We start from the raw sequence: 22,573 nt of genomic DNA on the forward strand, positions 1-22,573 counted from the left end.
AGGCGGGGCCGAGGAAGGAGGTGGAGCTAAGAGTAGTCCCTGAACACGCAGTGGGGAGCTACCACTGCTGGAGGCGAGGCTTGTCGCCAGCCAGTCAGAGGGCGCGATCGTGATTCCGTTAGTTCACTGGCTCGGCCGGCGGGAAAACCCAAGCTCGCGCCCCGCCTTCAAGAGCGCACCCATGTCAGGGAGGCTTTCTTTGGGCTTGGGGGCGATGAGGCTGCGCTCTGGTCAAGGAATTCTTCGGGCAGGTGGCGCGGATATTTCTTCAGATAGTGGCCAGCCAGGTCTCCCTGGGTTTAGGGATGAGATGGCCCCGATTCCTTCAGTTTGAGGGATGAAGTGGATGGGATTACATCATTTGGGGAAAGCATGCAGATGGGTCCCTTTAAGTTTGGAGCAAGAGGTGAAAATACATTCCACTCAGTATGAAGGAAGAGGTGGGATGATTTCCCTTTAGTTGGGGTAAGAAGATGCCCCTCAGCTCTGGGAAAATGATGTGATGACTCAGTTTGAGTGGGGAGGTAGAACATATTTTTCCTCAGTTTGGGCGAAGAAGTGGGGTGGTTGCTTCTCAGCTTGAATGAAAAATGGAGTCGGTCCTCCTCAGTTTGGGGCGAGATTAGCCGAATGCCTCCTCAGGTTTGGGGGAAAAGGTGAGTGGATCCCTCTTAGTTTGAAGGGAATTGATAGGCTGGGTTTTCCATAGTTTAGGGAAAGAAGATACGTTCCCTTCAGTTTCAAGAAAAAGGTGAGGAGACTTCCTTGTAGTTTGATGGAAAGTGTGGCCGGGTGCTCCTCGGTTTGGGAGATAAAGAGGAACAGCTTTCTTTTCAGCCTGGGGAGAGCCGGGCCTAATCTAGGCCTTGGAGTTTCTGGGGACTTGGAGGACAGCGTTGTCCCTCACGGCTTTCTGGGCGCGCCCAATGCGCGTGCGCAGCTCTGGTCTGGGCGGGGGCCCGTAGGGGGTCCTAGGCTCCGGAGGGCGGCGGCGCACTGCCACCTGCAGTCTGCACGGGGCAGCGTCGGGGCCCGAGCCTTTGGTAACAGCAGTGGGCAGCTCGCCGCGGGTCTGCACTAGCTGTGGAGACGCGCCCCTCGGGCCTGGACCCCGCCCCTCCCCCCTCACCCCCCGCAGGCTGCAGCCTTGGGCGGGTGGGACAGTAGTGCCTCTGGAAGGCTGTGGGGGCTTACAGTTCTGAAACCGGGTCGGGGGAGCTTTGAGGAAGGTTTGGAGGAGCGGACTCGAAGGAATAGGTTTCGGGACTTGGGGGAGAGCTGCACTGGGGGATTTCCAGAGCTGAGAATGGTTTAGTGGGGGAGGAGCAGGGGTCCAGAGTCCGGGCGTCCGGAGCACGGTCTAGGAGTCCGGACCCGGCTTGGGGGTTTCGGAGCCAGGATTGGGGGGAGCGGGCCCCACGTGCTCGTGACGCGGGGGCGGCCGGTAGGCGCGGCGGCGACGCGAGGCCGGCGGCCGTGCGGTGCCGGGAGGGCGGCTAGGCAGTCGGCAGGATGCTGTGCGCAGCACTACCGCTGCTCTGGCTGCCCCTGGCGGGGGCGGCCGCAACCGAAGAGCCCACCCGGGAGCCGGGGTCGCCCGGCGAGCCTCCTCCAGGGCTGGCGCTCTTCCGCTGGCAGTGGCACGAGGTGGAGGCGCCCTACCTGGTAGCCCTGTGGATCCTGGTGGCCAGCCTGGCCAAAATAGGTGAGTGCGTCTGTGGGAAAGCCAGGCCGGTGGCTGGCAGCGGACCCACCCCCACCCCCTAGTCGCCAGATCTGGGCCGGCTTCTTGCACAGTGCCAGGACTCAGGCTCCGATTCCACAAATCCGGGCTCTCACAGAGTTCCTGCGCCCTCTCTTGTGGCTCTGCCTCCTCCCCTTCGCGCGGGGGGGGGGGGGGGGGGTCTGAGGCTTTGCCTTCCCTAAGGGCTGCCTTTGCTCTCTCCAGCCTCATCCCTAGACTCCTTTGCCCTCTCTGCTCCCCTCTTACCCTTGCAGTAAACCCTTCGGTCTGGCCCCTCCTCCAGCAATCTCCAGCCTCCTAGAACCCTCTGTCAGCGACGAGGATGAGTGGGGACATTGAAGGGATAGCGTTCTCCGGAAAGCTCAGGCATCTTGGTCCTGAAGAAGCAGTCTTCCCAGGAGACCACGTCCAAGTGTCCACTTTCTTGGGATACTAGACTGTCAGTTTTTCTCTAGTCCCCTTCTGCTCCCCTATAGATGCACTGTTCTTTAGGTGTGCTTAGCGGCACCCCCCCCCCCCCCCATAATTCAGATCTACATTCTTCCCACTTCAGGGGTAAAACAAACAAACAAAACAACAACAACAACAACAACAACAACAAAAACCCACCTTATTTATCAGGGCCTTGCTTACTATATGCTGCCTACACTAGGTGGTTTCGTACAGCCGACCTCCTTCTGTCTGCACAACTTGTGCTTCACATTGCTTACCTTGAATAGAGCTGCTTTTCCTTACTTCTGCCTCTGCCTCCCCACTTCTGAGCAGCCAGTGGCCCTTCCTCCCACCAGAGACCCTCCTCCCTCTCCCTGTTCTGCAGGCTCTGCTCTGGGGGTGACTAATTATAGCTGAGCGTTGCTACTCACTCCCCAGCTATGCTGGCACAGCCTGTACTCCAGTCTCACCAATACAGTCTTCATGTAGGAATTACATAGCTTAGAATTTGCCCCTCTACTGCCCACCACCCCCCTACCAAGGGACTCTGTTGGTGGGGAGGAGTTGCTGGGCAGGGGCAGAAGAACTTTCCACTCTGTTCTGTCAGCCCATTAATAATGGAAAGTGGGGGCTGAAATGCCTTCAGGGAGCCTACTTCTGCCTGAGAGCAGACTTTGGTGATGGGTTTTGGATTGCATTGTGGGGGCTGATGCATGCTGTGGAGGTGAGGATGGAATAGAGTCCCTGAAGGAGAGGAGAGGGAAACTAAAAGTAGGGAGGGATGTGTATGGGCAGATCTATGACTGAATTTGCCTTAGGGTCTGTCAGCAGTGAGAGTAAGGTGGGAGAAGCCTCAGATTTGGGAACCAAGAATTGGGTTTACTGAGGATCTATGGGTTGTAGGAAAGTGCTTGTCTTATTTAGGGTTTATAGTAATGACTGTAGTTTCCCCCATAATTGGATGCCAACTCCTCTGGGGGTACGCAAAGATAGCCTCTTCAACAGCTACACACACACACACACACACACACACACACACACACCACAAAAAACAAAAAACCTTCTCACAGAGGAGGGGAGAGATTGGAATACCTTCCCTCAGCTTTATTACTAGAAGGTTTGTTTTCTTTTGTTTTCCTTTTTATTCAACAAATATTTATATAGATCCCACTATGTACCAGGAACTGCCTGAAGCCCTTTGGATACGACTTCCAAAGGGCACTGTCTTGGCATTGGGTCTCACATAGGCTAACATGGAGGCTTCTTCACTACCTGCCACTCCAAGTATGGGGAGAGTTGTTCACTTGAGATCTCAGGGCCCAAGGGAGAGACAAAATGACTTATTTTAGTGGGGAAAGGTAGGAGTGGCGATAGTGCTAGAAACCCATTACATGCTTCGTCTTCTTTTCCTGGGGGACAAGTCTGTCATTATTTTCCCCCGGTCATTTTTTTTTAAGATTTTTTATTAAAAAATTATTTTTAATGTTTATTTACCATTGATACAGAGACAGAGTGCGAGCAGAGGAGGGGTAGAGAGAGAGGGAGACACAGAATCCGAAGCAGGCTCCAGGCTACGAGCTGTCAGAACAGAGCCCACCGCGGGGCTCGAACCCACGAGCCGTGAGATCATGACTTGAGCCGAAGTTGGCCGCCCAACCAACTGAGCCACCAAGACACCCCTAAAGATTTTTTATTTTTAAGTAATCTCTGTACCCAACTTGAACTCACAACCCCAAGATTAAGAGTCACATGCTCCACCTACTCAACTGACCAGGTGTCCCTTCCTCAGAGTCATTTTTAATTAATATTTGTTGAGAACCTACTATATGTGTGATATCCTGGTGGGCACATTCACACTGTATCATTTTATACCCACCTTGTGTAATAGGTAGTTTTCTCATATTATAGGAGAAGAGATTGAAGTTCAGGTAAATTAGTTCGTGATCATACAATTAGAAAGCGACAGAGCCTGAAGAATGAGGGATCGTCTTACCGCTAAACCCAATGTTTTTCAACTACTGTTTCCTTAGTTGAGGCATTATAATGAAAAGCACATTGGGCTAGGAGGTCTACAGTGCTGTTAGGATGTATAATATGCATTATGGTCTAGTTAGGGAGGCAGGACTCAATAATATATTAGGTAACATTTATTGAGTGATTATGATAAAGCATTGGGCTAAGTGCTATTGAGTAGATTGCTTTATTTGAACATCACAACAATCCTATGAGATCACTACTGTTTTTATTCCTATTTTGCTGATGAGAAAACTGAAAGAGAGGTGAAGTTATGTGCTCTGAGGTCACAGAACTAGTAAATAGGGGAGGTAGTCTTCAAACCCAGGCAGCCTGGATCTAGAGGCCCTGATTTTTACAGCTATGTTATACACAGAAATATACCAAATAACATTTGCTGAGGCTCAAATAATGGTTACGGATAAGGGAGATCAGAGAAAGGTGAGATGCCCTGAGGATGAGAGTAGAGAGGAGGGGGCATTGCCAGAAATGGAAATAGCAAGCAAAGGCCTAGGTTACCATGACAGGAACACCAAGAAACAGACAACTCTAGCTGCAGTGGAGGGTTTATGGGCATGGAGGTTGGAGATTCTAGTAGTCCTGCATTTCTTTTCTCTTTCCTTGGTCTCGGGGTCAGGGTTCCTGTCCTTGGATAACCTTCTAAGAGTGGGAGGTTATAGGCCAGTGTATATGTGTTGTGCGGACGTGTGTGTATGTGTGTGTGTGTGTGTGTCCAATAAGCTGATGCATCCTGCCCTCTTCTTGCATTGTAGTGTTTCACTTGTCTCGGAAGGTGACATCACTGGTCCCTGAGAGCTGCCTGCTGATTTTGCTGGGACTGGTGCTTGGAGGCATTGTCTTGGCTGTGGCCAAGAAAGCTGAGTACCAGCTGGAGCCAGGCACGTTCTTCCTCTTCCTGCTGCCTCCTATTGTGCTGGACTCAGGCTATTTCATGCCTAGCCGGCTGTTCTTTGATAATTTGGGTGCCATCCTCACCTATGCTGTGGTGGGCACACTCTGGAATGCCTTCACAACAGGTGCTGCCCTCTGGGGCCTGCAGCAGGCTGGACTTGTGGGTGAGTGACCCTAGAACCTGGACCAACCCCCTTCTTCACCTCTGGAGCCATGCCCTGAGAGTTCTTAGGTCCTTCCCACCTGGAGTGCAAGGCAATACTCCAGATGGGCCTACAGCCTTCATTTAGGTCTCTGCCAGTTGAGTCTGGGCTTCTGCAGCATGACAGCTGAGCAGAGGCCTGGCTCCCAGCTATGTGTGGGCTGCTGAGGCTGAGAAGCCTGCATTACTACTGCTGCCTCCTGCCCTCTGTTACCACACTGCCATTTGCCAGCCTTGCTCCCTTGAGGCACAATTCACCATTCCTGCGAGGGCCAGCCATCCTGGCTCTGCCCAGGCCACATTAGGGTGGTTTTCTGTTATTATTATTTTTTTTATTAAGATCTATTTATTTATTATAATAATTTTTTAAGATTTTAGTTTTAAGTAATCTCTATATGCAACGTGGGGCTTGAACGTACAACCCCAAGATCAAGGGTTGCATGCTTTTCTGACTGAGCCAGCCAGACACCCCTTTAGATTTTTTTAAAAGTAATCTCTACACCCAGCATGGGGCTCAAACTCACAACCCTGAGATCAAGAGTCACATGCTCTTCTGATTGAGCCAGCCAGGTGCCTTTATTATTTTTGATAAATCCATATTATACATCCACAGAATGCAATACATTACCCTGGATATTATATCTTTACTTATCACATGGACTCTTTATAGCTACTCTATTGGGGTATAATTTGTCCCATTTAATAGATGGAGAAATAGAGGCCCTTAAACTCATTTGATAAAGGTTAGCAGGAGAGGTCTGTTTTACTGAGGTTCTTTGCCCTCAGACTGCCTTTCCTGCTCCCTTCTTCCTTATTTCCTGCACCAAAATCCATTCAACTCGGAATGTTGATAATTCAGACTTCTTCCAAGGTACAAAGAGAGGTTTGCAATTTCTACTTGAGGCCTCCTACCTGGTTTTCCTAATGGGTGAGTGAACTCTTTGGGGCAGGAAGGGAAGGGAGGACATCAGACCATAATAATAGTACCAATAATAGTAATAATAATAATCCTAATAATAGGTAATATCTATTAGGTACTTACTTTGTGTTAGACTCTGGCTAAATAAAGGACTTTTTGAGGTAGATACTGTTATTATTCACAATATATACATGAGGAAACAGGCTAACAGAGATTTTATGACATGTTCAAGATCTCCCAACGGTGGGTGCTTTTCCTACCATACTTAGCCCTCACAGATCGACAGCCCCTACCCCTTCTGCTGAGTATTCTGAGTGTCATATCCTTTAGGCTGAGAACCACAAGGGTGGGAGAAAGCACTATCTCCCTAATAAAGCCAGTCAGCAGCCAATTTCCACCTGCTGGTGGTTCTTATTACTGTAGCTGCAGATTTTATTGTCAGTGCCACCTTAACTTTTCAGGTTATGTAGAGCTTTCTTAGCCATCTCCTGGGTTGATTTTGCAGCAATCTCGTGAGGTAGGCAGATGAGGAGGCATGGCTTAAGAGAAGTCATGTGACAGTGACAGCACCAACATCACAGAGCTGGTAAGTGGCAAAGCCAGGCCCTAGGCTCAAGTGTCCTGACCTGCGGGCTGATGCTGTGTTCACCATCCCAAGTCCTCTCTGGGTATCCTTGTTTCCACAGTAGGGGTGGAGCCAGGGCTTGTCACAGGGAATGCTGTGGGAAACTGGATACCTCGCCAACTGCTGTCCCCCATCTATCCCTCAAAAGCCCCTCGAGTGCAGGCCAGCTTGCTGGACTTTCTGCTATTTGGGAGCCTCATCTCAGCGGTGGACCCTGTGGCTGTGCTGGCTGTCTTTGAGGAGGTGCATGTCAACGACACTCTCTTTATCATCGTCTTTGGCGAGTCCCTGCTCAATGATGCTGTCACCGTGGTGAGAGTGCTCAGCTGGCTGCCATTCCCTGACCCCTGTTGCCATGCTCTGACTATTTGGGTGTCTGAGCATGCTCAGACCCTTCCCTGGGTTCCCTGGGTAAGAAATACAATCTCAGATTTCACCCTCTCCCAGTAGTCCCAGTTGAACCTTCCCCCTCCTTTCTCCTGACTCTCATCTTCTCACTCAGGTGCTGTACAAGGTCTGCAACTCCTTTGTGGAGATGGGCTCTGCCAATGTGCAGGCCACTGACTACCTGAAAGGAGTCGGTCAGTATTTTCCCGCTTTGGCTGGGTTGCTGAGTCCTGCCCCCTACTGCATCAGGACAGAGGAGGCTGTTGGGTTGCCTCATTCTCCTCTATAGAGAAATGGGGCCCTGAGAACCTGAGAAGGAGGGGCTTTCCTGGGATCCTGGCTCTGGGATCCTGACCCCTGGGAGTACAGTGGGCATTGTCCTCTACTCCCTGCCAGGCAGCAGTCTTATCCGCCCGGGTGGGGTCCAGGCCAGGGGTCACGCTGACAACCCACTCCTCCCCCAGCCTCCCTGTTTGTGGTCAGTCTGGGCGGGGCAGCCGTGGGCTTAGTCTTTGCCTTCCTCCTGGCCCTGACCACACGCTTCACCAAGCGGGTCCGCATCATCGAGCCGCTGCTGGTCTTCCTCCTCGCCTATGCAGCCTACCTCACTGCTGAAATGGCCTCTCTCTCTGCTATTCTTGCGTGAGTCCTGGGGGCCTTGCATGCAGGCAGCTGGGAGGGGGCATTGGAGATGGTTGCCCCTCACATGGACAGAAGCAAGACCCTAAGGAGGCAATAGGTTTCCCTGTGCCCTTGTGGTAGTGGGAGCCTCAAATTCCCCTGGGAAGACAGTAAACCTCACGTCATATTTCAGGATCTACCTCTAGAATTGCCCTGGGCACTGCAGAACCTAGTCTTCCTCTTCCTGAAGTGCTCTCTGGGGTATAGGCTGAGCTAGAAGTGGATCTCAAGGCCTGGTGCCACTGGCTCTAGTGGCTACAGTACTGCAAAAGGTGCCTAGAAAGGATGCTAGTCAGAGCATGTTTCTCCCACCTGCCTCTCCAGGAGGCACTGAATGGGAACTTGGAGACTTGGACCCTTATCCTAAGAGCCCCACTAGTTGTTCTGAGACTGTCTCCATGCCTCCTTGGGCTTCAGCCCTGATGGTCTGACATCCTGTGATGGGCAACACCCCTCCTGCAGCACGCTTGAACCCCAGAGGCTGTGCTTCTGCAACCCCTCCTTACTTGTCCTTTCTGTCAATTCCTCTTCCAGGGTGACTATGTGTGGCCTAGGCTGTAAGAAGTACGTGGAGGCCAACATCTCCCATAAGTCACGCACGGCTGTCAAATACACAATGAAGACTCTAGCCAGCTGTGCTGAGACAGTCATCTTCATGCTGCTTGGCATCTCGGCTGTGGACTCTTCTAAGTGGGCCTGGGATTCTGGGCTGGTGCTGGGCACCCTCTTCTTCATCCTGTTCTTCCGAGCCCTCGGTATTGCCAGCACCCTCTGCTTTCCCACTCTACTTCCTGCCCTGCCCCAGCTCATCTCCTAGTCTGAGTCCATATCCTTGTCAATTCCTAAGCCTCCCCACTATTGTTCATCCTTCCTAGCCCCTGTCAGACCTTAGCCCAGATACTTGGTACCATCCACTCCTGGGTCCTCCACTACCAAAGCCCTGCTCCCACTGGCCTCCCTCCTGCTGTAGGCGTAGTCCTGCAGACGTGGGTGCTGAATCAGTTCCGGCTGGTCCCTCTGGACAAGATTGACCAGGTGGTGATGTCCTATGGGGGCCTGCGTGGGGCTGTGGCCTTCGCTCTCGTCATCCTACTGGACAAGACCAAGGTCCCTGCCAAGGACTACTTTGTGGCCACCACTATTGTGGTGGTCTTCTTCACAGTCATTGTGCAGGTGGGAGAGCCCATGAGGCTGGGTAGGGAGAAGGTCCAACAGGCCCTGGGGGAGGCATGGAGCCTTTGGGACAGGGGCTCTTCTTTCTATTGGGGGATACAGGGGCCTGACTTCTCAGACCTTGAGTGCAGTGAGGTGGAGGTACTGAAGCTGAGGCCTAATTATGGGGAAAGAAAGGCAGGGAACTGGATAGGGCAGGGCTCACCTGCTGCCTGTCCATAGGGCTTAACCATCAAGCCACTGGTCAAGTGGCTGAAGGTGAAGAGGAGTGAGCATCACAAACCCACCCTGAACCAGGAGCTGCATGAGCACGTGGGTACCAGAACCCCATCCCTCCACCTATACCTCTCTTCCTTCTATTTTAAGCAGAGTCCTGATCCAGTCCCCCTACCCACCCCCCTTCTAGACTTTTGACCACATTCTGGCTGCAGTGGAGGACGTTGTGGGGCACCATGGCTATCACTACTGGAGGGACAGGTGAGGGAGCTCCCCCAAGGCTCCTTCAGCAGCAGCAGACCCACCAGCCAGGGCAGCACTGGGGATGTGCCACACTTCTGAGAAGGGACACAGCCAGGCTTGGGCTGGGTGACCTCTGCCAGGAGCCCTTTCAGTGGCATCCCAGTACTCTCAGGATAAGACAAGTCTTCGCAGTGAGGCCTGCCTGGCCCTGTGTGGTCTGGCACCTTCCAGACTCCAGCCTCATCATGCTGTGCTCTGTCCTTGACTGTCTGCCTGCTAATTACATGGACCCTGGTTTAGAACCTCAGGACTCATTGTGCTCCCCTACCCTGCCATTGGGACCTTTGCACATATTCTGTGTATTAGAACATTTTCTTACCTTCTCACCTTCTTAACCACTGTTTCTCCTTCAGATCTCACTATAGGCATCAAGTCCCTAGGGAGGCATTCCCTGGCCTCGCTGACTAGGACGAATCCCTATCATACTCTATAATTATCCTTTGTAGTTCTTGTTATTGTTGCAATTCTGGTTATTTGTAATAACTTCAATTTAATGTCAGGCTTTCCTATAATGCTGTAAGTTCCATAAGGGTGGGGACTAGCTTCAATATTCTCCCTGGCTGAGAGGCCTATACCAAGAGAGCCAGGCTGATGCTGGCAGTGCCCCTACCTCATCTGAGGAAGGGCCAGCCAGCTGGGCCTTGGGGATGGGACTCAGGCCTGGGCCTGACATCTTCTGTAGGTGGGAACAGTTTGACAAGAAGTACCTGAGTCAGCTGCTGATGCGACGGTCAGCCTACCGCATCCGGGACCAGATCTGGGATGTGTACTATCGACTCAACATCCGGGATGCCATCAGCTTCGTGGACCAGGTGGGCCAGCAGCCAGTGGTGGGTAGCCAGCAGAGCAGGGCAGGAGGGAGTGACAAGCAGGTAGGACCTGAGCGGGGAGTTGGGAATTCCTAGCAGACTGGTAAAGTGGCACCTGCAGAAACCAGCCTGACCTGATGCTGAATTCAGAGTCTGGCAAGGAGTAGAGAAAGTTGAGAAACAGCTAGACTCTAGAGTCAGGAGATGCAGTTCAAGTCTTATCACTTACAGACTTGTGACCTTGGTTAAGTCCCTTATCCTCTCTCAGCCTGTTTCCTCTGTTGTAAGAAAGCAGGAATAAGAATACATATGTCACAGAATTTTGTGGATTCAATATGTAAAGTGCATAGCATAGTACCTAGATGATCAAAAGAACAGAATAAGTGTTAACTCTTGTTGTTTTTATTACCCTTTGACTGTCTGGGGTACCCTCAATCTGCTTGCTTTCTGACCTCTGTCTTGGCCCCAGCAGGGAGGCCATATCTTGTCCTCCACAGGTCTCACTCTGCCCTCTATGCCCAGCCGCAATTCTATGGCAGAGACATCTGTCACGAACCTGTTGTAAGTCCTTGAACCCCCCTCCAATTCCTCAAGCTCCTCTCTCTTGGGCCCTCTCTCTGCATCCCTTCTGGGAAAGATTTGTGGGCACTTTTGCTTTTTGCCCTTCCCCTGGCCTGTGCCTCCTGGCCCCTCCTTAGCACACATGTTCCCTGCTTCCTGCAGAAGGGAGAGTGGCAGTGGAGCGTGTCTGGATCTGCAGGTGATTGACACAGTGCGCAGCGGCCGGGACCGTGAGGATGCTGTGATGCACCATCTGCTCTGTGGAGGCCTCTACAAGCCACGCCGCAGGGTGAGAGCAGGGAGGGTGTAAGAGTTCCAAAGGGGAGTGGAGGTGGGGGGCATTTGGGGGAGTGGTCTGGGGAGACCATGACTGCAGGCTCAAGAGGCAATTGGCACCAGCTAGTGAAGAGCTATAAGTGCCCAGTGGAAGAGCATGGGCATTATCTTGTAATAACATTTAGCTTTTTTTTTTTTTTTTTTTTTTTTTTTTGGAAAGGGTTGGGCTGATATAAGCACTGTTTAAAGATATCTTCTTCTGGTAGCAGAGCATAGACCAAATTGGAGGGGCGAGGTGCGAGGCTGGGAGAGCCAGTTGGGAGGCTGGAGTGAAACACTGGATCAGAGTTGGGTGGTGGTAAAGGAGAGGAGCACATAGGATTGAGTGGTTGTCTTGAGGGGGAGAGGAGGGGATGGACTACAGAAGGCTTGATGGGGTCACAGGCAGAAACAGAAGTGCTGAGGAAGCCTGTGGGACCAGCTTAGTATGGGGAAGGCAGACATCTCTTGTAGGTAGTGTTAGTCTAATGCAGGTCAGGAAGCTCAGGCTGGAATGGTCCAACCCATTCAGGAAGGAATCTGTTGCAACCCCACAAGGGGGCAGCATGCCATTACCTTGAACTTTTCAGAAATGGGAAGGCAGCTGTTACCATTCCTGGCAGTTTTAACAGTCAAGATTGTTTCTACGGTTGAGACAGAACTGGCTTCCTTTAACTTGCTGGCACGGGTTATAATTTGACTCTCTGCAGCTCTGCAGAATAAGCCTTCAAAGGTTTCAAGACAGTTCATTTTCACACAGTCCTTCTTGCCCTCAGGCCAGCATCCCCTCTCCCTTGTCTCCCTATGTCTTCTCTGGTCATAAGAAACAAGGCCCTGAATGCAGCTCTAGATGTGGTTCACCACAGCAGGGCATAGAGGCTTTCTTACCTTTTTAGTTCTAGAACTTGCAAGTCTCTTCCCGATGTTCTGAATCCCTCCAGCTTTGTCTTACCACTCTGAGGCCCCAAAATGTCCTTACAATCAGGCATACTCCCATGTCTTCCTCAGTTAATGGCTATTCAACTCTGTCTCATCCAACCTGTGGGGGGTTTTGTTTCATTTTGTTTACTTTTTTCTTAAGGCACATCTCACTCACAAAACTAGACAGAATAAAATTACTGATTTATGCATTACTCAGCTCCCCTAATTATCAATGCATGGTTGATCTTGTTATATTCTGTACCTCTACCTCATCCCATCCACACTTTTTTATCTTAAAGCAAACTCCAGACATAGCATATCACCTCTAAATATTTCTTTTTTTTTTCTTTTTTTTTCACCTCTAAATATTTCAATATGTATCTCTATGTGGCAAGAAGTCTACGTATACAATGTATGTATAAAATAGTAGTGTGATTATCGCTTATAACAAATAACAATAATTTCTTCTCACATGAAATATCCAGTCAGTATTCATAATCATCTTTTTTCCAGGTGGTTTGTTTAAATCAGGATCCAAATAAAGCCCACATTTTGCATTTGGTAAATATTTCTCTTTATTAAAGAAAAAAATCTCTAATACTTCCTTCTCCTTTTCTCCCACTTGCTATTTATTTATTGAAAAAACTGGATACTTTGTCTCAGGGAATTTCCCATTTTGTAGATTTTGCTAATTATATTCCAGTGGCGATGTTTAACATGTTCCTCCATCCCCTGTATTTCCTGGTACTTAAATCTAGAGGCCTGGTCAGATTCAGGAACATTCAGTAGGTGTGCTTTGTATTATGTATTGTATCACATCAGGTTGTACATAACGATTGGTTGTCTATGGATGTGTGTGCATAAGATTGGTCAATGGGTGCAGTTCAACCAGTTCTTATGTAATCAATTAGAAAACAAAACAAAACAAAACTGGAGGAAGACTATGCTTATCCCCGTTAAATGTCATTTTATTTGATTTAGCCCATCAGTGCATCGTTTGGATCCCATGTTTGGCACCAAATATCTGTTCAGATTCACATCATGTGAAAATTTGCTAAGCCTGTTAACTTTATATTTATCCAAATCAACATAAAAAGTTGAATAGGGTAGAGCTGAGGACAGAGCCCTGTGGCATGCTACTAAAGACTTTCCTCTAGACTGCCATGGATCAAGCATTTTTGGGTATGGTTACTCAACTAGTTCTGCCATAATTCTTCATGTTCTTCACAGAAATGTTATCCGAGAGAGAGAGACAGATTGTTTAGTATGGAGTTACAAATATGAGATTATAGTTTCAGAGATAAGGGCTGGAAATAAACATAAACAGTCTTTATTGTCAGAGATTTCCTCACCTGGAAACATCAGAATCCCTTGGGGGAGCTTGCTAGACTACATATTCCTGGCTTTACCTCCTGGAGATTCTGATTTTGTAGTGTGGAATGGGACTAAGAATCTATGGCCTTAATAAATCGCCCAGGTGATTCATGCAGCTGGTGTGATGGCTGCATGATGTCTGTGACTGGGCTAGCTGAAGCTGGGGGAATGGAGAGTTCACTGCAGAGAGCTTTTGGAGGTGAGACATGAAGGCCAAGGACAACACTGTGAGAAATGCACATGGGAGAAAAGGAATGGGAACCAGCAAAGGAGAGGAGATGCGCAGTAGCAGATGGTGTCTTGGAGGCCTGGGCCAGAAGGACGGCTGGATGCTGCACAGAAGTCAGACCAGTGCCTAACCAGAGATCATGCCATGGCATTGGTGACCAGGGAGAAAGCACTGTGGACTTGTGGACCCTGGAGTTGTATTTCTGGTATTTAAGAAAGTAATGGGTATAAGGGAAAGTATCAGAATCAAAGTATAAAAGTTTGGCAGCAAAAGGGAAGCAGTGGCCTTAATGAAAAGGCTTTCTTCAGGGGAGAATGGGCCAGGGGCATGCTTAAAAGCAGGGTGGTGGGCTGGTTGGCCTGATGAGAGAAGGAGTGAAGGTGCTGGAGGGCCGGGAAATGGGAGGGAGCAGGGAGCTGATGGAGGCAGGGAGGAATGGGCTGAGCAAAGTGGAGGCCAGGGTTCAGGGTACGCCTGTGAGGGAGCTGGATTCCTGCACCCCCAGCAAAGAGGGATCCCTCTCGGTGATTAGGTGGGGGAAGGCAGATGGAAAACTTGAAGGGAGCTCTTAGAACTGGATTGGGGCAGCAGAAAATACAAGTTGTAAGAAAGGGTCGTGCTAGGGAGGTGAGCCCAGATAAGGTGATTTGGACCAGATGGCAGTACTTCTTTTTGGCAGTCTAGGTCGGTATGTAATGGGCTTGGTGTTTGTGAGAAAGAGTGGGAAGGAATAGATGATGGGAGTGGTCCTAAATTGGGTGCAGGTGGCTTTTGGGATCAAAAGAGTCCAGGGTGTCAGGAGAGATAGTTCTGGAAGTCCAAGGTTGTTGCAGAAATGGCTGGCTGGAGAGTTTCTCATAGAGGGAGAATCCTATATAGCTGGATAGGGGTGTGTGGGCCAGGCACAGGGACCAGGCTCCTTAAATGGAAGGGCAAAGAAGGAAATGTCCCCCACAGTCTCATTGCAGCCCCAAGGGACAAGATACAGGGTCCCCTGCCTCTTGTTACCTCATATCAGAGAAAATTGGGGAAGGGTAGTGTGGAGGATAGGGACAGCCAGATTTGGGGGGATAGGTTAAGTGATAAAGGGAAGTTATTCCCCCAGTGAACTGAGAATGCAGAGTGTCTGGCTGGGTTCCTTTTGTACTTTTTGTTTTTTTAATCCATGGCTAGTTCTGGAAAAATGGGGCTGGGAGGGTCTATCGTGCACATGGTGCTATGGCCTGGTCTCCTGTGGGAGGCCAAGGCTCCTGGCCTCATGGCAGGGTGGGCCTGTCATTGCCAGTACAAAGCCAGCTGCAGCCGCCACTTCATCTCAGAGGATGCACAGGAACGGCAGGACAAGGAGGTCTTCCAGCAGAACATGAAACGGCGGCTGGAGTCCTTTAAGTCCACCAAGCACAACATCTGCTTCACCAAGAGCAAGCCACGACCTCGCAAGACCAGTCGCAAGAAGGCATGTGCTTTCTCTGGGACTTCTGTTTGGGGCTGGAGGCTGATGACACATAGTTTTGAGCTCTCAAGTATTGGAATCCAGCCCAGGGGAACCCCTAGTTGGTTAACCCTCAGGGTCTTGGTGGCTGCAATAGTTTGGGTTCCCTTTTGTATCTTCCTAGAGTCCCAGAAGGGTAAGGTGAGCCCTTTTGAGGGAGATCTGCGTCTTGCTTTGTGGTCACATCCTGGGAGGCAGCAGGACCTCCTACCAGAAGTGACCCAGCATGAGAAAGGCAGGTTCCTGAGGTCAGGGGGAGGGGGCGCTCCAAGAGTGCCTAATGCAGCCCAGGCTGAGGCATCCAGAGCCCTTGCTGGGGCATAGGTTACTTAGACTCTACAGTTGGCTGGGGGGCCAAGGGCTGATGGAACCACTGGGATTGATATAGATTCCCTCCCCAACTATGTCAGGAAGACCCTACCAGACAACAGGGTTGGGATTTTGAGCCAGGGCCAGAGACTTAGGGTTTTTTTTTCTTGGTCCTCAGAAGGATGGTTTAGCTAACACTGAGGCCACAAATGGGAAACCTCCTCGAAACCTGAGCGTTCAGGACACAGGCAAGCAGGGATTAGGGGTGGGGGGAGCTGAGGATGGGGTGGGGGGCAGAGGCCCATCAGCCAAAACCTGGAGGATCTCCTCTGTGCTACATTCAGTGCCATGGACTGAGACTCCTTCCCTCAGGGACCTCTTGGGCTTACCTGATTTCAAAGCTGGACATGTTCTAAGCAGTTCTTAATTTGTGACAGGAGGTATCTAGTATATAACTACAGGTTAGAGGCCTTAAGGACAGGGAGAAGGTGTCATGGAGAAGGGGGGAGCTTGAAGGATGGGTCACCCATGGGGCCCAGTGTCCTGCCTACAAAACCAGGAGTTTTTTGGATGAGCTGAGCATTGATGGGTCTTCCAGCTCTCCTGATGCTCATGTTTTCAGTTGATGATGGGGCTTCAGGGCTGAGAGAAGATGATGGAGGAGCTAGAAAGTATGACTTCCCTCCTGGCTTCCTCTGAGGACTCTGCTGTCTCTGGTGGCCTCCTAGGGCTCTGTAGCCCCACTTAGCTTCCTCTTCAGCCCCAACCCACTAGTCCAGTGCTGAAAGAGCCAGAAGATAAGGTGGGGAGGCTCTGCCAGCCGTGGGCTCTGCCTGGGTGGACAGGGAGCTGGTTTGGCATCATGCAGTACCAAGAGGCAGCTGCTGGGCTGGCCACCCCCACTCAGCTCTTGTCCCTGTCCAGCTGCTGTGATCTTAACTGTGGAGTCTGAGGAGGAGGAAGAGAGTGACAGTTCGGAGACAGAGAAGGAGGACGACGAGGGGATCATCTTTGTGGCTCGGGCCACCAGTGAGGTTCTCCAAGAGGTCAAGGTCTCAGGTAATGGCTTCCTCCCAGCCCCCCACCCCCACCTGGGGCAAGCGGGAGCTGTGCAGCTGCCTTCTTCCCTCTTCACGCATGGCCTTTCCTCCAGACAACTCCCTTTTCCTACTCATTTCTTTACCAACCAGCATTTCCTGAGCATCTCCTTTATATCAGGAATCTGACATACCTGATCTAATTCAATCCTCACAATAACCAAGGTGGGGAAACTGAGTTCGTAGAGAAAAAAGGGACTTAGGATTTGTCCAGCAACCCACAGCAGAACTGGAATTTGAACCTGACCCATCTGACTCCCAAAACCTACACCTTTTTCACTGCCTCATTGCCTCCCTTTACAGTCTAGCTAGGAATATGAGGTGACAAGCAAACCTAACACCAGGCTCTGTTGTGACTCATGCTCAGCACACCTGCCCTCAGGTAGAGAGCACCTGGTGAAAGTGGCCACCTGACCTGGGGGAGGAGCCTGAATTCATCAAAATGGCATTACAGCAGATAAAAAACAATACATACATTTTTCCATATGTGGAGACCTAACTTACTCATATCATTGCTAGTTGGCTCCAGCATCCTCAAGTGTCGTTTTAAAATGTCTTCTTATAGAAAATAACAAAATATATAATAGACAGAATCACAAAGTTAACTGCCTATTACCCTGCTTCAATAATTACCTACTCCTAACCAATCTTATTTCATCTCTCCCCTCACCTTTGCCCCTCTCTTCACTGGGTTCTTTTGAAGCAAATCTCAAATATATCACCTTGTCAATAAATACTTAAGCATGCATCTTTAAAAGATAGGGATTCTTCTTAAAAAATACAACTGCAGTACTATTATTATATCTAAAGTCCCTGTCGTCAAATATCCAGTGTTCAAATTTCCCTGATTGTCTTAATATTCTTTTTTTTACAGTAGGTTTGTTAAAATAAAAATCCAGATAAGGCCCTCACATGACATTTGGTTGATAAGTCTCTTTTAACCTACAGCAATGGTTCTCAAGGGGGTGGTAGTGGAGTGATTTTGCCCACAGGGGACATCTGGCAATATCTGGAGACATTTTTGGTTGCCACAGCTGAAGAGGTGCACTTGCATGTAGTGGGTAGAAGCCAGGGATGCTGCTACATACCCTGTGATACACAGGACAGCCCTACAACAAAGTATCTGTGTTCCATCTTGTCAGTGGTGTCAAGGTTGAAAAGCCCTGATTTACAGGTCCCATACCTCCTTTTTCCCCTTCCAATGTATTTATTCATTATTACCTTTTTTTTAAAAAAATTTTTTTAACGTTTATTTATTTTTGAGACAGAGAGAGATAGAGCATGAACAGGGGAGGGTCAGAGACAGAGGGAGACACAGAATCTGAAACAGGCTCCAGGCTCTGAACTGTCAGCACGGAGCCTGACGCGGGGCTCGAACCCACGAACTGCGAGATCTTGACCTGAGCTGAGGTCGGACGCTTAGCCGACTGAGCCACCCAGGCGCCCCATTATTACCTTTTTAAAAGCTCTTCTTAAAAAATATTTATTTATTTATTTATTTATTTATTTATTTATTTATTTATTTATTTATTTTGAGAGAGACAATATGCACGCACGTGAGCAGTGGAGGGGCAGAGAGAGAGAGAAAGGGAGAGGCAGAATCCAAGACAGGCTCTGCGTTACAGCACAGACCCCATCACAGGGATTGGTCCCACAACTGTGAGATCATGACCTGAGCCAAAATCAAGAGTCAGATGCTCAACCGACGAGCCACCTAGGTGTCCCTCCAATGTATTTATTGAAATAATCTGGTTATTTGTCCCACAGTCTTTCCTTGTCTGGATTTTGCTGATTGCATCCCCAAAGCATCATTTAATATGTTCCACCATGCCTTTTATTTCCTTTAAACCAGCAATTAAATCTAGATCAGATTTCAGTTTAGATGTTTTGGTAAGAATACTTACTTGAGAGGTAGCAATGGTGTAGTTTGTATCACATCAGGAAACACATCCTATATCACTGTTTCTCTTTTGTGAGGTTAATATTGATCATTGGGTTCAGATGTTAGCCCCGTCCATTATGAAGTTCGCCATCAGTGTTTCACCAGTCTTAGCAGTCACTGATAATCATTGCTAGATCCAACATTTCATCCAGGGTTGTACAGTGGTCATTTTCTACATTGTTTTTTCGTCTGCGTTACTAGCAATTCTTCTATTAAAAAAACTTCTCGTCAATGACTTTGTTACTTTGAGGTACAGTTCATACTGGAATAGATAAATGCTTGATTTTATTCCTTTCACTAATCGGTTTTCAAACCAGTGAAGCATCCTCCAAAGGTGAAGACTGAATTCTTTTGCTGTTTTAGTTTGGTCGTTGTTGTGAAAATGTAATATTCCAGGTCTTTTAAGAGAGGTAGTTTTACTTCCAATCACAGCATCAATACATTTCATACTGTACTTGACTGCTCAGGACTTTATCAATGAGCAGGTATGTATGTGCACCTGTTATACGCAAGGCATCGTGCTTGACTTGGAGAGCAGGGGGCGGTAGGTGTCCAGGGGTTTCTCTTTCCCAGGTTTCCTCTTTCAGAACCTCCAACTTCCTGCCATGCAGTGGCCCAGTCTTCCATCCTGGCTGCCAGCAGTCCTGGGACTCCTGGCTCAGGTCCCCTTTGTGGCACAGTGTTAGCCTACTATTGGGTTTGCATGAGCTCACACTCCTGGGCTCTGTCCCGCCAAAGGGCTGTTATGGGTGCTCAGGCAGGGTGTCCAGCACCAAAGCCTTTGGTGTAGAGCCTTGAGATATTCCTCACCCTCACTGCTGTCTCCTCTGGGATGGGCCTGGCAGGATATGGTTTCTTATGCCAGTGCTGCAAGTCGGTGAGGGCTGATCGCAGATGGGCTTTTTTCCTGCCTGGCTCTTGCTTTCTCTTGCTTTAGTTATTTTCATTTGTTTAGTCAGTATTTGCCAAGCAACTACTATGTGCCTAGGCCTGTTCTAGGTGCTGAGGATACCATGAGAGCAAAACCAGCTGTAGTGCTTTCCCTCGGCAAGGCATTCATCAACTAATTACACAAATGGATGTAATAGGGCAAATGTGGAATGAATTTATTTATGAAAATGCAGTTATACTTGAGAAGGATTCCAATGTGTTACTAATGAGTTCGTGTGTATTCTCTGTCCCTAGGGAGCCTTGAGGTGTGCCCAAGCCCACGCATCATCCCCCCCTCCCCAACCTGTGCAGAGAAGGAGCTACCCTGGAAGAGTGGGCAGGGAGATCTGGCAGTCTACGTGTCCTCGGAAACCACCAAGATTGTGCCTGTGGACATGCAGACAGGCTGGAACCAAAGCATCTCATCCCTGGAGAGCCTGGCATCCCCACCCTGTACCCAAGCCCCAACTGTGACCCGCTTGCCTCCTTGCCCACTGGCTGCTGAAGAGCCTCAGCACCCTTTCAACCTGCCGTATGATTCACGCCCTAGCTTCGCCTTTCCCCCAAGCCTAGCCAAAGCTGGCCGCTCTCGCAGTGAAAGCAGCGCTGACATCCCCCAGCAGCAGGAGCTACAGCCCCTCATGGGATATGAGGACCGCACCCATCTTAGTCCAGGCACAGCCAACTCCCACTGGTGCATCCAGTTCAACAAAGGTAGCCGGCTGTAGCCCAAGACTCAAGGAGGAGTAGGAGGCTGGATCCCCCATGGGAAGTCTTCCCTGGGCAATAGGCAGAGACAGAGGAGCCCACTTAGCCTGACAGGGGGCCAGAGGAGCCTGAACTAGCAACTGGGCTTCCTTGTGGCAGGTCAGAAGGGTGTTGGGCTGGTCCTCACAGGGGCACTTTCACTATCCTCCCTGCTCCTAATTCCTGCCATCTTCCCTTTCACTAAGGCCCTTACCCTGGCTAAAGACCCAGTCCAGAGCTTCTAGGAGCTAGGCCCACCCACTTGGGAAGCTGATGCTCTTTCCCCAGTGGACCCCCCGGGAGTCACTCTAGGCAGCTGTTCCTGCCCCCAAAGCAAGGCATCATTCCACAGCTAATGCTGGCCTTTCCTGCCCTTCACTCACCCCAGCACCAGCTCAAGGACAGCACCCTGGCAATGAGGCTCCTTGAGGGGCTGGTCCTCAGAGGCACTGGGGTGGGAGGTGGAGCAGGTCTCAACCTTAGGCTTTGTTACCTGTTGGGTCAGCTACCTATAGCCAATTTTTGAGGGGCAGTGGGAATCTGTGTCCAATTCTTGCTTTATCTCCTATACTTTGCTGACATTTATTGGGGCCATAGTTCTTTCTTTTACAGGATCAAGGCCACAGGGCTGGGCCTCGCTTCAGATCAGGGCTGTTTCTTGGCAGGGGTCACTCTGAAGATATGCTGCTCTGCATCCAAGTCTGGAACTTTCAGATCCCTGGGTCTATATTTTCTAAGGAGGGGAGATAGTGGCCTCTGGGACACTACCACCTTGACATTCCCCAAATAGGAAAGAAGCCAGGTATTCCAGGGCCACCACTCCACTGCTCTGGGGGCTGGGATGCCTGGCTGAAGTAATAAGGGGGCTGTCTGGGTGGCAGGTAACTTTCCTGGGGTTAGTACCTGCTTTGTGTCTTGTATCTTGAACCTGAGACACATTAAATATCTCTCAGATGGATGGGTGTCCTGTGTCCATGGGGGGGTGGCTCTAGGGGTGGGGGTGGGAGCAACTGGGGTATCTAGTGAGGGAAGCAGAAACTTGCAACTGCCTGCCTTGGGGCTTCTAGGATAGAGCATGGAGGGGAATCCTGGGAAGGACTGTTAGGCGTGCTGGCCCTCTTCCTTTTTCCTTCCTCCCTTCCCAATATGGTCCCCTGAGCAGGGAGCCTGCAGTAGTAGTCCAGGGATCACTGTATGGGCACAGGGTCACAGAAAATGGGGAGACCAGCAGGGAAAGAGACCCCAGAAGATAGATCCCCAGGTACCCAAAGATGCAGCCACTACATACTAGGACCAGATAAGCCTTCCTTGAAAACCTGGAGGCAGGCGTAGGACAAATAAACAGAAATACTCTGCACATGGCAGATGGGAGGCCAATATCCAGGGAGGTGGTTACTCTATGAGTTTACACTACAAATTAGGTAGTGTGGGGTCCAGAAACATCTAGGAACAAAAAGGAGACCCTTAGGTAGTATCAGTCCCAAATTTAATTTCCACTGTGTCTGAAGAACTTTTAAGAAAATAACTGACTATATTGAGATATAACATATGCTATATATATAAAACATATATAACATATGGTATATAATATACTATAAAACTCACCCATTTAAAATATACAGATTGGTGGTTTTTAATATATTTACGAGTTGTGCAACCCTCATCACAATCTAAGTTTGGAACATTTTAATTATCCCCAGAAAACCCTGTGCCTATTGGCAACCACTCCTCATCCCCTACTGCCCAGCCCTAGGTAATCACTAACCTACTTTCTGTTTCTATAGATCTGAAGGACTCTGGATGCTGTGAAGGTTACATATTTAGTCAACAAGCATTTACTTTTTCTGTGTTATGAATGGGAAAATGGGAGGAGGAGTGACTTGAGCTTTGCCCTCACATTGTTTATACTTGGCAGTGATAGGGCCTGGTAGTTAAACAGTCCATTGTCACTTACCAGTTATGTCAGCTTAGGCATGCTACATATACTCTGTGAGCCTCAGTGTCCTCATCTCTAAGACAGAATAACAGTTATTTTATAAGTTTGCTGTCAGGATGAAATGACAAAATAAGAATCTAGTACACAGCATGGCCCACAGTAAGGGATCATAAATGTTTGCCATTACAGGTCTTTTTTTTTAAGTTTATTTTGAGAGAACATGCTCAGGAGGGGCAGAGAGAAAGGGAGAGAGAATCTCAAGCAGGCTCTATGCTGCCAGCACAGAGCCCGATGCAAAGCTCCA

General features: G+C 49.5%; 1 protein-coding gene across 7 annotated transcripts; it reads left to right on the top strand.

Annotated features, from left to right (window-relative positions):
- The first annotated feature begins 97 nt into the window (after positions 1–97).
- Positions 98–21,291, top strand: SLC9A5 (solute carrier family 9 member A5). 7 transcript variants are annotated; one of them, XM_053906537.1, is made up of 17 exons: positions 107–1,705; positions 4,963–5,265; positions 6,996–7,159; positions 7,350–7,428; positions 7,699–7,876; positions 8,450–8,670; positions 8,886–9,088; positions 9,311–9,400; positions 9,495–9,565; positions 10,290–10,419; positions 10,886–10,977; positions 11,140–11,266; positions 12,727–12,774; positions 15,102–15,272; positions 15,799–15,865; positions 16,542–16,676; positions 19,842–21,291. In XM_053906537.1, exons 1-17 carry the CDS (start codon positions 1,513–1,515, stop codon positions 20,312–20,314), a joined length of 2,745 nt encoding a protein of 914 aa, XP_053762512.1. In that variant the 5' UTR covers positions 107–1,512; the 3' UTR covers positions 20,315–21,291. The 7 variants fall into 7 exon arrangements, with proteins under 7 accessions (XP_053762515.1, XP_053762512.1, XP_053762510.1 ...); XM_053906535.1 differs by having other exon boundaries at positions 112–1,705; positions 15,796–15,865; XM_053906536.1 differs by having other exon boundaries at positions 115–1,705; positions 10,889–10,977; positions 15,796–15,865.
- The last annotated feature ends 1,282 nt before the right edge of the window (positions 21,292–22,573 follow it).

Source organism: Panthera pardus, unplaced genomic scaffold (genome assembly GCF_024362965.1).
Source record: "Panthera pardus isolate Hobbes unplaced genomic scaffold, ASM2436296v1 HiC_scaffold_19, whole genome shotgun sequence".
NCBI classification, from domain to species: Eukaryota; Metazoa; Chordata; class Mammalia; order Carnivora; family Felidae; genus Panthera; species Panthera pardus.

What these genes read in the sequence shown, in the direction of transcription:
- SLC9A5 (XM_053906535.1), top strand. Translation starts at nt 1,513, where the DNA reads ATGCTGTGCGCAGCACTACCGCTGCTCTGGCTGCCCCTGGCGGGGGCG. An exon ending in TCAATGATGCTGTCACCGTG is followed by an intron (nt 7,160 to 7,349) that starts GTGAGAGTGCTC and finishes CTTCTCACTCAG; the next exon opens with GTGCTGTACAAGGTCTGCAA. An exon ending in TATCACTACTGGAGGGACAG is followed by an intron (nt 9,566 to 10,289) that starts GTGAGGGAGCTC and finishes CATCTTCTGTAG; the next exon opens with GTGGGAACAGTTTGACAAGA.